Source organism: Neophocaena asiaeorientalis, unplaced genomic scaffold, assembly GCF_003031525.2.
Source record: "Neophocaena asiaeorientalis asiaeorientalis breed wild unplaced genomic scaffold, Neophocaena_asiaeorientalis_V1.1 scaffold39, whole genome shotgun sequence".
Classification (NCBI taxonomy): Eukaryota; Metazoa; Chordata; class Mammalia; order Artiodactyla; family Phocoenidae; genus Neophocaena; species Neophocaena asiaeorientalis.
The window spans coordinates 1319087-1335125 of NW_020175670.1; the positions used below are offsets into that span (position 1 = coordinate 1319087).

Consider the following 16039-nt stretch of genomic DNA (forward strand, 5'->3'; position numbering starts at 1 on the left):
TTTTATGAATTTTTAATAAAGAAACCTTTTTTTTTTTTTTTTTTTTTGGCTGTGTTGCGTCTTCGTTGCTGTGCGTGGGCTTCTCATCGTGGTGGCTTCTCTTGTTGCGGAGCACAGGCTCTAGGTGTGCGGGATTCAGTAGTTGCGGCACGCGGGCCCTAGAGCACACGGGCTTCAGTAGCTGCGGCATGTGGGCTCGGTAGTTCTGGCTCGTGGGCACCAGAATGCAGGCTCCTCAGATGTGGCACACGGGCTTAGCCGCTCCACGGCATGTGGGACCTTCCCGGACCAGGGCTTGAACCTGAGTCTCCTGCATTGGCAGGCAGACTCCCAACCACTGCGCCACCAGGGAAGTCCCCATGAAACATTTTTAAGCAAAATGTATTGTAGATTTTTTGCCATCAATGTATAGCCCAACTTTATTATTTTCAATATTGTATTGGTATTACTAATGTAGGTATTCAACAATTTATTAAACTATTTACCAAACACTGATTATGCCACTTTTGCCACTTTCTTACTTTTATAAGCAGTATTCATGTAAAGGGCCTTGTGTATCATTTACCTTTAAATATTTTTCTGCTATCATTTAAGTAAAGTAGATTTCTGATAGACGTAATAGTAATAACAACGAAAAAGAGAAGTAAAATAAGTAACATTTAATAAATTCCTACAATGTTCCAGGCTTTGTGGTAAATGCATACTTAACCTTCACAACGTTCTTCTGAAGTATAGTCTAAAATTCTATTTTGAAGATGAACATAATGAGAATAGTTGAGAAACTTGCTCAAAATCACACAGGCAGCAAGTAATGGAGCCAGAATTCAAACTCAAGCCATCTGATGATAAGGCCTTCTGAGGAAATATCTATACTGGTATCCAATATTTTATACTGCCCTGGCTTATCTAGAAAGATAACTCCTAGGTCTCAGGGTAGACCCTCAAAATGTTAGAAGTGACATCACCAAAAACTGTGGAATAAGAAATACTAAAATCCCACATCTTCATAAAAGCAATAAGAAACTGGTAAAACTGTTAAAATCAGCTTTTTCAGAACTTTGGAAACTAGCCAACAGCTTGCAACCCTGAGTACATGTATTCAAGAAAAATGGTAGAATCTTGGTAAAGAATAGTAATCTTTATGGTGTTGCAACTTACACTAGTCCCATACCCACTCCCTACCTAAGTGGTAATCTTGAAAATAAAGCCTGAATTCCTGGTACCAGAAGGAGGAAAATGGAGCTCATCCAAAAAGAATTGTCATTACTTCATCTGTATTATGCTTCCCTGGAAGATCTTCTCAAAAAGCTTGTTTTTATTTCATTTGACTCAGAATTCCCCCAGTGCCAAAGCTACCACCTGAAGGATGCATACTGAAAGCATTTCCAGGCAAATATTTTAGCTGCTTCTGCCTGAGGCAGTGGATAACATCTGGGGCAAACAATGGGCTGACCAAAAGGTTTGAGAGGAAAAGCTGGTGAATGAATTGTACATAAGTGATTTGAAAAGCACTGACATATTTCCTGGAATCTTGAAGGCCACACGCATACATAGAGCTATGTGAATACACAAAAAAACACTGAGGAAGCCGAAAGCTCTCCCCTCTTGTTGACCTTGAGCCTCTATACAAGCAGGAAGTGGATGCGAAGGCAGAGTTGTAAACTGCCTGGTTGAATGATGAAGACATATCCCAACCTGCACACAGAATCACCTGACAAAGACTGAGAGTTTTTTTGGTTTCAAGTGTTTCAGCAAAAATCTATGCAATCATTAGATGACTACTAAGCTAAGAAAACAGAGACTTAAGTGGTCCCAAATGAAAAGAATACAGACTTCACAGAATTAGTTAAGAAAAGTCACTAAACAAACAGAGACAATAAATACAACAAGCAGCAATTGACAAAACACCCTGGAGAGGGCAAGAATATGATTTCCAGAATTGCCACATTACAGTATTCAAAGTCCAGTTTACGGGCTTTCCTGGTGGCTCAGTGGTTGAGAGTCCGCCTGCCGATGCAGGGGGCACGAGTTCGTGCCCCGGTCTGGGAGGATCCCACATGCCGCGGAGCGGCTGGGCCAGTGAGCCATGGCCGCTGAGCCTGCGCGTCCGGAGCCTGTGCTCCGCAACGGGAGAGGCCGCGACAGTGAGAGGCCCGCGAACCGCAAAAAAAAAAAAAAAAATGTTGCCGAAAGAAATTAAAGTTCTAAATAAATGGAGATGATATATGTATATGTGATTAAAATGGATAGATATGTATCCCATATTTGGGAATTGGAAGACTTAATTAATGTAGTTAAGATGGTAATACTTCCCCAAACAAGGGATTCAATGCAATACCTATCAAAACTCCAGCGACCATTTTTGAAAAAATGAGCAACTGACCATAAAATCATAGGAAAGTGTAAGGGACCCTGAAAAGCTAAAACAAACTGAAAAAAGAATAAGAAATTTGGAGAACTCCTGCTTCCCAATTTCAGCACTTACTCTAAAGCTGTAAGTTATCAAAACTGTGAAATTTGCATAAGGACAGACATGTAGATTAATGGAATAGAATTGAAAGTCCAGAGTAAACCCATATATCTATGATCAATTGATTTCATCAACAGTGCTAAGATCATTTAATGGGGAAAGAAAAGTCTTTTCAGCAAATGTTGCTGGGCCCACTGGCTATCCACATGAGAAAGAATGAATTTGGACGTCTACCATACACAAAAATCACCTCAAAAAGGACCAAAGACCTAAATGTAAGAACTAAAACTATAAAACTCAAAAGAAAATATAGGCCTAAATCTTTATGACCTCAGATTAGGCAACAGTCTCTTAGATATTTGTAATCCCTATTAAAGAGAATGTCAATTGCCCCACATCCTCTTCAATGCCAGGATAGTATCAATCTTTTAAGGTTTTGCTAACATTTTGCTGATAATATTGTTTTGAAAAGGTATCTCATTATTGATTTTTTTTTCCTTGACTGCTGGTGAAGTTAAATATAGTTTCATATATTGATTCATTATTTGCATTGGCATGTATATATATATATATGTGTGTGTGTGTACAGGTGGATATGGTTGTGTTTGTGGGTATGTGTGGGTGTATCTGGCATGTGCTCTACCAAATTCTCGCAAGAAGACACCATCTAAAACCTTTCACAGTTTGATGCATGCAAACACAATGTATTTCTGTAAATGTGGTTTTTAATATTGACTCAAGCAGCAGGTGAGATAAATTTATTTTTCTACTTTTTATCCCTACTGCTACCATCATATCCCCAGATGCATTCACTCACGATTAAATAGAATTATTGCTATTTTGAACTTCTAACTCTATGGTAAGTGAGAAAAAAGGCTGTTTTATTTATCCTAAGGGAAAGTAAAAAATAAAATATAAAAAATTTCAGTATATGAATGAACATTTCTTTAACATTTCAATTGTCTTTTAATTTAATGTATCCCCTATGTATATAACTAATCCTCTCTTGAATCTCTGATAAAACAGGTAATTGTAGATATTTTGACCTGCTGATACTGTGACTGGCTTCTGAGTTATTGCTTTCTTTTTACCTAACAATTGTGACTTCCCAGACTATAGGCAGAAAAGCTTTATAATGCAAGGAACGAAATTATTTATTAAACCAACAAAGGTATATAATATACCTTTTTAGTGATTTAAATTTTATAAGGTTTGGGATTTAGATGCCTGTTTTATTTTCTGAAGATTCTAAGCTGCATTATGAAAGAAATTATGTCCTCACAATGCTAGGCAATCCAGAATTAATTTCATCCTTAGGTAGCTATACTTAGAATGAAGAACTTCTTAATCATAGTTCTATTGTGACTACTAGTGTGGATGATTGGTCGTCTGCTTAGAATGATTCAAATAAATGCTGAACAAATTAATGTGAGGCTTTGTGAAAGATTTTTTTTAAATTAATGTTAATGGACAATGGGTCAATTTCAAGTCCTTCTTTCCTCATAGGAAATTCTATTTCAGTTTCACCAGTCTTTCTAACCTCAACGGTATTTAAGAGAAAAAGGAGATTCATACAAACAAAAATGGAAAATGAAAGCATTTCAGAGTCATCACTTCAAAAAGTATAATAACCATTTACAATAATTAACTTTGCACTGTTTTCTTTCTGAAGATTTTTGTTTGCTTTTTTAATGGCTAGAGGTGGCACTGAAAGTACCTTTGGGAAAGAAAAAAAAAAGTAGTTCCAATGCTGCCCTGCTGGTATTTGTTGATGTTTTTGCTTCCTATCTTTCTGCAGGAGTAACAACTGTTCTAACAATGACAACTCTAAGCATCAGTGCTCGGAATTCTCTCCCCAAAGTGGCTTATGCAACTGCCATGGACTGGTTTATTGCTGTTTGTTATGCATTTGTGTTCTCTGCCCTAATTGAATTTGCAACTGTTAATTACTTCACCAAAAGAGGATGGGCTTGGGATGGAAAGAGTGTAGTAAATGACAAGGTAAGTGAGAACTTCCTTCTCACCGTGATTAAGAGAATCCTCCAACAGATTTAGCTTGCAACAGATACTGTTCCTCAAAACTGACATTAAGAACATTCAAACATAAAAGATTTCTTTCAAAGTACGCTCTTGCCTGAAATCCTTTAGGAGTGCTGGTAGTATTACTTCCGTTAAAACCACTTCCTAGCATCTTTTGAGCTCTGTGTGTCAGGCACTGTGCTAAGTTTTTTAGATATGTTCTCTCATGTAATCTTTACAACTTTATAACTAGGGTTTCTTTTTAATTCTCATTTTTTTCTGATGAAGAAGCTATGGATGGCTTAGTGAGGTTATTTACGTGCTCAAGCTCACACAAGTTAATAAGTATACTTAAACCCAGATCTGCCTGACCATTAAATCCATGCTCTTAACCACACTGGTTTATAGGAAAAAGATTTGGAAAAGAAAAGTGGGCATTAACTTTCCCAGCTATAGAATTTTAGGCCCTATCAAGTGGGCTGAGTTACTCTTCACCTACCCGCATCTCTGTTGCTTGGATGTAAGAGACTGGCAGCATCGTAATCTCTCCCATGTTGTATGGAATAAGTAACTAGGTAGGAATGCCTAGACATTTTAAGTTGCTCCTGCAGTCTATAAGAGAAAAAGTATTTGTTTTGAAGATTAACTTCTTTGGTAATTATTTCAGGTGTCTATTTTTAGGTTTCAAGTACTGAAGGAAGTGGGAGTTTTATGCACTGATAAATAGCCATTTCCTTTCTTAGTCTATAGATTATTATTCATCTGTCTTAAGAGGAGGTTTTGTATATGTCACAATGAGATATAAAGTAGTCTTAATAATAGTAAAAAGTTCTACTTGGAGGGCTCCTTTTTAATAAAATATCTACCTGAATACCCTTCCATTAAATTTGGAATAACATACTTGCTGATTTTCCTTTTCAGTTATTTGAATATAAATTTTTTTTCAAATTTCTATGACAATATTGCAGTTAAAGCGTACAAACAGTTGATGTTATAGTTTAAAAGTCTTGCTCTTTTTCCCTAATTTTGTAAACTGTATAAGTTCTCATAAGACTGCTGGTTTATTTCATTTTATAAGCTATGTTTTGTATACTAATAGCCAATGAGTAAATATTAAAGGGAATCTGATTAATTTTCCATGCTTAACTTCTAGGTTATTTTACCATTTCCATTGCATTTTACTGTTGATTGATGTTGCCATTCCCCATAAAATATACTGCTTTTCCATTGCTATCTATGCAATTACTTCTTTTTATATTAGTTACACATGCACTTTCATACTAACTTTTTTTGAAGATAAAATGCTTTGTAAATATGTCACAAAAGATAAATAGTGGTTTGTAGTGTAAATGCCCTGTGTAGAAATATACTGATATATTATTTGTAATGTGATGAGGGTGTCAATCGAATTGATATTGTGATTTGGCATATCAAATAATATGCCTTCTCACCCCCTGAACTTGGAAAAGAGAAGTACCTATAAATGCGAAAAACACATTCTTGATAATGCATTCTAAAAGCAATAACCCACTACTGGTGAATACTGGATTTAACTCCACCCACATAGCAGATCACACATAGTGAAGCTAAATCTAGGTTGAAATCATTTATGTTCCAACCTAATTTGCAGGAAAACAACTAACAAATTTGTATTATTTCAGTAATAAGTGGTTCAAGTTCAGTGGATAAGTTAAAGGGAACATTATATCAGGCAACTTGTTTGTTCTTAATCACTTTTCCACAGCTAGAGTGCCAAGCACAGTGCCAGTCACTTAGTAGGCACTTCAGAAAGTTTTGTTGAATAAAAGAATAAATAAGTTTCTGATATTAGATCTGGCAATGTAATACCAATGAGAAGACTTCTTTGCCTTCATGGAAAGACTTTTAAAACTTTACAGTGGTGAATTTATCAATGGGTACTCAATCCATTTTCATGATTGAAATGAATCTGGGGAGGTATTTCCTAAACCTACCTTGGAAGTAACCAGGTCCTTAGAACTAAAAGGAAATCTAGTATAGTGCCCCAAACTAGCACATATGCCTAAAAAAGATATTTCAGTGCAATTTACCTCTGCTTTAGTTATCCTTAGATTTAATTAAGTGGAGAACAATAATTTTCCTGAAATACAAAGTTTTTATCCATCAGCCAAATTGGCATCCTTTCAGTTTAACCAGACTGGAGGAAGTCCTCTTTTTTGAAGTTAGTAAACATGAGTAGATGCACTTAAATTATCTGTCAATCCAAAGAGTATATAAAAAGTTATTAAAGGTTTGTTAACTGGCAAGTATTAATTTGTCTCATAAGAATAATCACTCAGAGATTCATATTAATATTATATGTTTGAAAGAAAGAGATACGTATTTAGCATACAGTTTTCATGTAGATTGTGCTCTGTTGATCTTTAACGTTAGTTTTTGCAAATAAATAAATAAATCCACTCACTTCATATTCAAGACACATTTGAGCCCTCTATTAGAAGACAAAGCCTACCTTGCTCTGTGATCTTGCACAAGTGTGTACACTATACCTTTAGCCTAAGGTGTGAAATTAGTCAACAAAATTTTATCATTCTAAAAATGTAGTGGTGGATCAAATAATCTAACTTATATGGAAGGGCAAACACTTATGCCCTTCCATATAAGAAAATATCTACTTATGCAACCCCCCAAGTTCTTCCGGAACCTTCTCTTACACCCAGTGTTCTTCCACTTCCTCAAGACTTCCACCCCATCTCTTGATTCTTTTCTTCTTGTTCCTTTTTCAATCTTGAAGCATCAGTTATTATTTTCTTCTCTTACTTCTTTAAAGCTATCTTCTCCTTTTCAACTGTCTCCTTGCTTTAAGTTTCTGAAGATGCTTAATATGTTTAATTTATCATAAAGGCAAAACCAAAACTCTCTCCAGATTGTATGTCACCCATTTCCCCATTATCAGATTCCACCCTCTTTTTCTCCATTCAAGCTTTTTGAAAACATTGCTTATAATGTGTATGTTCTCACTTCTAGTTTAATTCTCAGCTCACTGTAATTCTTTCCATTCATTGTCCTATAACTGAAGGACAGCAACGACCTCTACATTTTCAGGTAAGATAATTTTCCATTCTTAAGGGATCCCCATTGAATCCATTGAATACTGTTATACTCCAAGGTTCCATTTCAGGTCCAAGTCAGCAACTTTTTCTCTTCTCTTAGGCCTTTAAAACAGGCCTTAGAATATCAACTTCCTTCCTCAAATCTTGGCAGCTACCACTATTCATTCTGTTCTTTGAGAGTCTTTGCCTGAGTTCAGAGTAGATCCAATCTCCTTAGCATCTGCTGTTGTTTATCCCCAAAATAGTCATTTACATTTATTTTCTGTTTTTGTTTTTACTATTCATATGTGATTCTCACTTTAAGGATTTTACTGACAATACTTATAGGAATATCAGCAACACTAAGCACACTGTTCATTACTTATTATATCCAAATAGGTAAAACCCACTCATCTTCGGCACATATACCAATCCTCAGGAAATTTCTGAACACTTGCTCCCCACACCCCTGAATAATTAGATCACTTTATAAGTGTGTATAGTATCCTGCTCTTTTCCATTTAATTCTTTATCACAGTTTGTAATTGCATGCTTATATACCACCTCCTTCACTGATCATGATAACAATGACCATGTTTATTTTAATAAATCATTTATCCTTGTCCCTTCACACAGGGCCTAGTATATATTAGTTGCTCAATAAATATGGTATGAATTAATGAAGTATAACCAAATCACAACTACAGCCAACACCTTTATCTTACCTTCCACAGTTATCATCTACAGCTATACTCCATACCTTTAACTTCCAATCTCATATATCCAACCTGTTCCCTAGGCATTTCTACATGAATATGACATTTCAGTCTTTACATATCTCTTTTAAAAGGTGAAAGAAACAACAAACAAGCAAAAAATCTCCTAAATGCCTACATTTTTTTTTCATATATACCTCAGTTCATGGCAAAACCTAATCTCAGAAACCAACAACTTGGAAGTTACCCTTAAGACCTAATCAGTCATTGAATGATGTCCATTCTCCTACCTATATGTCATAGACCATGCCCTTGCCTCTCTCATTATTTTGAGACTCTTTATTCCTCATTATCTCTAAATCATGTCTCTCTTTAATCCATCCTCTACAGTAGTGCCAGAGCTATCTTTCTAAAACAGAAATCTGTTCATTTAATTTTTCAGCTCTTTAATGAATTTTTGAAAGCAATTCTTCAAGCAGCTCAGCTAATATGGTCCAAATATATAGCCTTCTCATATATTTGTTTACATAATAAATAATAAGAAATTTTGTGTGTGTGTAATTTATTGTGCACTTACTACTATGTGCCTGGGAATATCTCCATGTTAGAAATGAGGAAATATAAGATTGGTCAAGTAAAGTTACTTGCTCAGGATCACACATCTAATAAGTGGTGAATCCAAGATTGAACACAAGTCTAAAGTCCATGCTCATATGCTTCCTCTAGCCATTAAAAACATCTCCCAATTCCATGCCCCTACACATCTCCATGGCATTAGATGTGTTCAGCCCTCTTGCTAAAATGCCCTCTCCTTTCTTTTCTAACTGATGAACTACTTATTCCTTCAAATCTATCCAATTGTATCTAATTGTTATCCCCCCATTATCCTTCTACAGTACCTGGCATGAATTTCTTTTATGTAACCTCATTAAATTATACTTTTATTATAAACAAATCTGTTTCTAACAGTAGGTTACCTGATCTAAGAGGATAATAGTTTTGTCTTATTCATTATTTCTCTGCCAATACCTGACATAGCATTTAGCACATAGTTTATTTGAATTAAATTTTTAAAAATACCTTTTGTCTCGAGATTGTTTTTATTTCTAAATCTGAGTCAGTGGTTCTACCCTGGCCAAGAAAAGCATATTCTCTGGAAATACACTATATATTAAATTACTTGAAATATAGGCATAGCACCATAATATCCAAACTAACATGAAATGTGCCATTGTTTTGTGATTCACTCCATGCAATTCATAGAAAACATTGTATTTCAGGTGTTTTTATTCATTTATATGCATTTTTAAACATCATGCCTTGTTCCAAAAGCATTTCAGCCAGTTTACCAAAAGAATGCATGTACTTAAATTATGATAATAAGATATAAATAGAAGTAGAAAATCAGGATGAAGGAAAATAGACTGCAGATATGGCCACCATTTGGGCCAGAACATTAACTGTAGTTCATAGCTAGATTATGCTGAGATTCAAATCTTGAGCTTCTTGGCTATGAGAGTAAACCATGGGGGAAACTTATCTTTCTTTAACCAAAAAATGGATGTATAAATTTCCTCAGAAAGAACGACTGTCCTATACTAAAAATCTTTTTTAAACAATATCATATGGGTTTTATATTAGGGAAAGTTGGGTGCTATTGCAAGTAATGTCAACATTTTCCCAGTAAAAGCAGTAATGAATTTTATATTGATGTTTCTTGTAGTCCCCTTCAATAAAAGCTGAAGGCATTACATTAATATACAACTCAGTGAAGGCAATTCTTCAAGGAGCTAAGCTAATATGGTCCAAGTATATAGCTTTCTCATGGCCCAGTTTAATCCAAGGAAAGACTTTAGAGTACTTAGAGAAGTGGATGGACTGTATAACCTTCAAACAATCTTCTGTAAGTATCACTTTTCTCAGTCAGGATGGTTAGCAGACAGTTAACAATAGCATCTGACAAGGGAGCATGTTGTTTTACAAGTAATGGGCTTTCTAGTAGCCACAATGACTGTAAAAAAGCAACATGGTATGTAGAAAGGGCATAAATTTGCCACTTTGTAAACCTGGGGTTTTCTCCAAAGACTGTTGTATTTAGTGTTGTATTTATGAGAGCTCCATTTCCTTATTCTAAGCTCCATTTCCTTATTCAGTCTCTGAGATTCTTTCCAACTCTGAAACTATGTGATTGTTATTTTCATTTATATCCTAGGTCACTTCACTACTAGGTGTCTATATTTTAGCTAAAGCGTTTGCTCAATTTACTAACACTTCATTTTATCTAATACTCCAAGAAAGCCAAAACTGGTTTGCCACGATGATGTAAGATGTTTTGATTTCTGTAATCAGGAATTTTCCAGACTTAAAATTTTAATTATATATTTGGACACTCTAATAAAGTAATAACCTCAGAATATTCTGATTCTTATAAAATGTCATTTAAAAAATAGAAAGTTTAGGGCTTCCCTGGTGGCGCAGTGGTTGAGAGTCTGCCTGCCGATGAAGGGGACACGGGTTCGTGCCCCAGTCCAGGAGGAACCCACATGCCGCGGAGCGGCTGGGCCCACGAGCCATGGCCGCTGAGCCTGCGCGTCCGGAGCCTGTGCTCCGCAACGGGAGAGGCCACAACAATGAGAGGCCCGCGTACCGCAAAAAAAAAAAAAGAAAGTTTAATTAGTATGGGTTATCTTCCCTTTTCATTCCACTTAAGTAACAGCATCCACTGATTCTAAAGCAGCATAATTTACTTTTTTCCCCAGATAATGTATAAAAATAAATCATTTGCTGTTTTAGTGTATAGTCATATTTTCCCACTTCCCTCTTATATGTCTCAATCACAAGTGAAAGTTTCCACAAACGTGGAAATTCCGCAGCATTGTTTTTCAGTTGAGCTTATTTTATTATTTCTCAGTCTCCTACATCTATAGATGTTGAAATTGAGGACTTTCAGGATAATTACATAATAGAATTGCAGAACACACTATTAGAATCTATTTCTATTAATCTAATAAATGGTTATTGTATTCTATAAAATACATTATATGCTTATATACATTATATATATATATATGTGTGTATATATATATATATATATATATATATATAGTCACAGTAATCATTCTAGTAGATGTCATTCATTTATCATGAAGCAAACATTTTTTGAGCCTGCCCTGTGCCGGGAACTTTGTTAGGAATTCTGCATTGCCCAATCTCTGCAATTCGATATCAGTTTAAGTGATGTTTAGGTATAATTGAAATAATAACAATATAAACACTATATGTCAGAATTTTATGGGTTAAAAAGTCCTTTTAGAAGGTTGACCTAGTAATATAAACTTCAATTGGAAAATCTTGAGAAAAAGATACTCACAAGCTTCCTCAGAGGTAGTCACGAGGCATGCTCCAAGCAGAGGTTTGGAAACCACACACATTTGAGTTTGTGTGCTTTTTTCGCCACTTAGTAGACAGGAGACCTGGTCATGTCACAAAACCTCTTTAGCTTCTGTTTCTGATTTTGTAACTTGGGGTTACAACATAGAACTTACTTCTTATCCAGTAGTGAATTTTGTCAGCAATGACACCCTTAGGCTTAACACTCAACCTGACACATCCTAGGGCTCACAGGGTGTTAGTTATCATTGCTACCAGTTAGATGCTTGAGGATTACCCTCCATGTGTAACATGGGAAAAGCTGTTTTATAGCTTTCATAAAGCTACAAATGGTAATCCCTTACCCCTTTTCCTTTTTTGCTCCAGCCAGTTCTGGAAGAATGCCTTAACAGCAAGGGAAAGAGGTGAGGGAGAAACCCAGTGTCAGTGAAGGACAGGAAATGTGGGCCTGTTTACAGACCCTCCTGGGCTTTCAGAGGCCCTTTGTTATCTTATTTTACTTGGACATTGTGAGATACTGATACTTGAAATTCTGTTCTAGGTCAGTTGGTCCTATAAATCTGTTGATTTACACTATTCACTATTTTGGATAATTCATTGCTGGCTCAAATTTGTTTGCATTTAGATAACTAGCAATGAGTTTGTATTAATACAGAAGTGCAGTTAAATAGTTTTCCAGGTTTCATTAAATATTATTATTTAATGTTGAGTAAATATTTTCAGGTTTCGTTAATTTGGTTACATATTACCTGCCTACTTCATGGAAGGAATCATGCTAAGATTATAATGGTGAACAAGACAGAAATAGCACCAGCCTTCAATGAACTTAGATTCTAATAGGAAAGGAAGATGTCAGTCAAATAATCACACAACTAAAGAAAGAATTTACTCATTTTGAAAAATGACATGATGGAAGTAAACTGGGTGCTCTAAAAGAGTATAGATGGGGAGCCAGGATGACATTAGATAGAGTGGTTAGGAAGTACTTTCTGAGGAAATGACACTTCAACCAAGACCACAATATGAGAGGGTATTGATCATGTGGAAAATGGGATGCAGGGAAGCCATTCCAGGAAGAGGAAGTGAAACCACTAGGTGGCATTTCAGGGGACTCCAAGCTCCGGTTCTTTATGTCTCAGTGCAGAAAGAATTAAGTGAGAGACAAAGAGATAGATAAAACGTGATATATTAGAATAGGATGCTTGTGAGGCTTACAAGCAGGCAGGCCAGAGGGTGCTGTGCCCCAAGAACTTAGCAGGCTACAGTTTTATAATCAAAGGAACAGTGGGAGGGGGAAAAAACCCCTTCTTCCTCATTCTTGAGTAGATGTCAGGCTTCTATCATCAATTCCTCCTCCATGTCAGACAGGGGGTTTTCTTGTCCCTACATGGTCAAGCTGGGACTGTCATGCCTCAATGGAAATGAGCAAAAAGGCAGTAACTTGTGCTAAAAATGTGAAATCATCTCAGGTTTTAGTATGTCACCTTTCCTTATATTTTTGTTTTTAGTGTCCATATAGGAATGTGTCCTAGGAAACATTAATTTACTGAGCTCACTGGGCAGGATGTGGGTCTCATGCCACCATTGTTTTATTGTTTTGGGGCATGTCTCATGCTTCTGTTTCATGGTTTTGTTGCTAAGCAAGCCTGCTTGGTTTTGTGGCTAAGCAAACCTACTTTCTAGAGTGTTCATTAACTTACAGGAGTCTCCCATAATTTTTTCTTTACTTACAGTCCCCTAGTGGGATTAACTATTTAATTACCTACTTTGTCCCTTTACTCTGGCCCTATCAGAAGTAGCATAGCCAAAGGCATCAAAGAAAGAAGTCCTCCAAATGCAAGTTATTTCAGTGAGACTGGTATATAATGAACAAAAAAAGACACCATGGCAGGAAGTGTTGATTTTATTCTAAGTTCCATGAGATGGTATTTAAGAGATTTAAGCAGACAGGTGACCCCATCCAATTTATGTCTTTAAAAAGTCCCCATGGGGGTTGTAGTTTGACTAATGATTGGATGAGGTCAAGCCAAGTGGAAGAGTACAAAGGAATGCTGCTTGGTCCAGGCAGGAGAAAACTGTGACCCAGACTAAAGTGGGTGAGAACTGAACTGGGAAGTATAAGGAGAAACATGTTGTGGATGAGCTAGGCAGAAATCCAAAAGTTTGTATTTCATCTTCCATCTATGTTCTTAGTATTTATCACACTAACATCTGTATATGGATACAATTTCCTGCCATCTGAGTAAAACATTACTGTATGATTTTGACATGAAGGGGAGAAATCCTGTTATCAAGTTAAAGAAATTAAATTATTAATTCAAAATTTGAGGTCATTCACTGTAGATGATCATTCCTCATGTTAAATTATGTCTACATTTCATTTATTCATTCACACATTCATTCAACAAATATTTGAGTGAGTTGTAAGAGTCAAAAATGCGTCATTTGTTAAAGTTGTATTTTTGATTGTCAGTGTTCCATGTAAACAACAAGAAAATGGTTCTCCAGGAAAATGATATCATTGATTTACTCTGGGGTTTTCCTCTCCCTCATGGTTTTAGGACTTAATAAACTACATTTATTTCCCTAAATTCCTTCTTTCTAATGGATAATGATGCTTATCAAGATACTTCAGAATTTGAACTGGAGTTTGGAAAATATTAAGAAGCAGTCTCAACCCACATTCTGTTAATTCTTGTATTTTTCAATAGAAAAAAGAAAAAGCCTCTGTCATGATACAGAACAATGCTTATGCAGTGGCAGTTGCCAATTATGCCCCGAATCTTTCAAAAGACCCAGTTCTCTCCACCATCTCCAAGAGTGCAACCACGCCAGAACCCAACAAGAAGCCGGAAAACAAGCCAGCTGAAGCCAAGAAAACCTTCAACAGTGTTAGCAAAATTGACAGAATGTCTAGAATAGTTTTCCCAGTTTTGTTTGGTACATTTAATTTAGTTTACTGGGCTACATACTTAAACAGAGAACCTGTATTAGGGGTCAGTCCTTGAATCTAGACACAGGTTGTCTTTGGGATGTATAGCAACATTAAACCTGGTTTGTTTTGCCATGTACAGTCTGACTAATAACTGCTAATTTGTGAACCAACATGTACAGTATGTATATAGCAACATAGCTTATAGACCTCTAATAGAGACACGCATTTGCTAACTTGTGGTACTGCAGGCAGAAAGCACCCCATGCCCAAAAAGCCATTGCCTTTTTAAAAGATTTACCCTAGGAACTGGTTTAAAATGGATTTCAGATGACCTGATTTATTTTCTCTTTTCCTAACAGCGATGAAAATGGAGATCCTACACCACATTTTATGGATCCTTTTGATTTAGGTCTTACATAGGAGTATTTTCTACTGTTGCCTAACTATAACGTAAGGTAACATTGTCGTTCCAAGATGAATTCCTCTAAATAACAGAACCTCACATCTGCAACATCAGTTCCCTTCCCAAGTGCTCAGAATCCCTGCTAGTATAATTGGAAGCTTAGTACACATCAGAAGAAAAACTAGAGATTTGAAATCAGCTTTTAATTACCCTGTATAGTGTCCATAGCCATGTACATATTACAGCATGACAAATTCAAATAATTATGAGTCACCCTGACAGGATGTTCATTATGCCTAGAATTTAATAGCTATTGGAATGTCGTGGACATGACATTTTTAGCATTAGAGTTTATTTGAAAGTAATAATTGAAATCCTACAGATTATTTTAATCATTGGAAACTACCTTAAATTAAAAAAAAAAGACAATAAATAGGTCTTACTCTTTCCAGTATGTGTTGTATTGAAATCGATCAGCTAAATTTTCTTGGTGCTGGAGACTGGAAAAAACATCCAGTTTGGCTGCTGTGGAGCAACATTCATACTGGATTAGAAAATTGTGCCAAAAACTCCCATCAATGAGAATTCATAGGTGTCACAGAATATATATAAGCACTTGTATGATTCTCTCCTTTCCTGTTTACTGCAAATTCTGCCTTAAGGCTTCTTTTCATCAGGACTCAGAAGCCACTAATTACAAAGGAAAGGGCAGTTAATTGGCACATTTTTCTGTCTTGAAAGCAGCTCTTTCAGATAAGAATTAATGTAAATCTGCTTTTGTAAATTGCAACTTTAAATTTCTCTGACTCAAATTTGCAGCTTTGTATACCTGAAGAGGTTTTGGTAAGAGTTGAACATTTTTAAACTGAAACTTTAAAGCATCACCAACAGATTGCGGATTAGTTCACATGCACAGACATCACACACACACACGCACACACAATTAGCTCAATTAGGATACACACACAAACATGTAGCTAAATTAGAAACCACAATTTTCAATTTTATATAATTACTAATTATTAATGAGTAAAA

The 16039-nt window shown here is 35.8% G+C and overlaps 1 protein-coding gene across 1 annotated transcript in view; it reads left to right on the plus strand.

Annotated features, from left to right (window-relative positions):
* Window positions 1-14674, plus strand: part of GABRA2 (gamma-aminobutyric acid type A receptor subunit alpha2) — a 115885-nt gene extending 101211 nt beyond the window's left edge. Inside the window, exons 9-11 of the mRNA XM_024731708.1 lie at window positions 4269-4471; window positions 10000-10179; window positions 14378-14674. Of these exons, the coding sequence (XP_024587476.1) occupies window positions 4269-4471; window positions 10000-10179; window positions 14378-14674 (680 nt within the window). The remainder of the gene's footprint in view (window positions 1-4268; window positions 4472-9999; window positions 10180-14377) is intronic.
* The last annotated feature ends 1365 nt before the right edge of the window (window positions 14675-16039 follow it).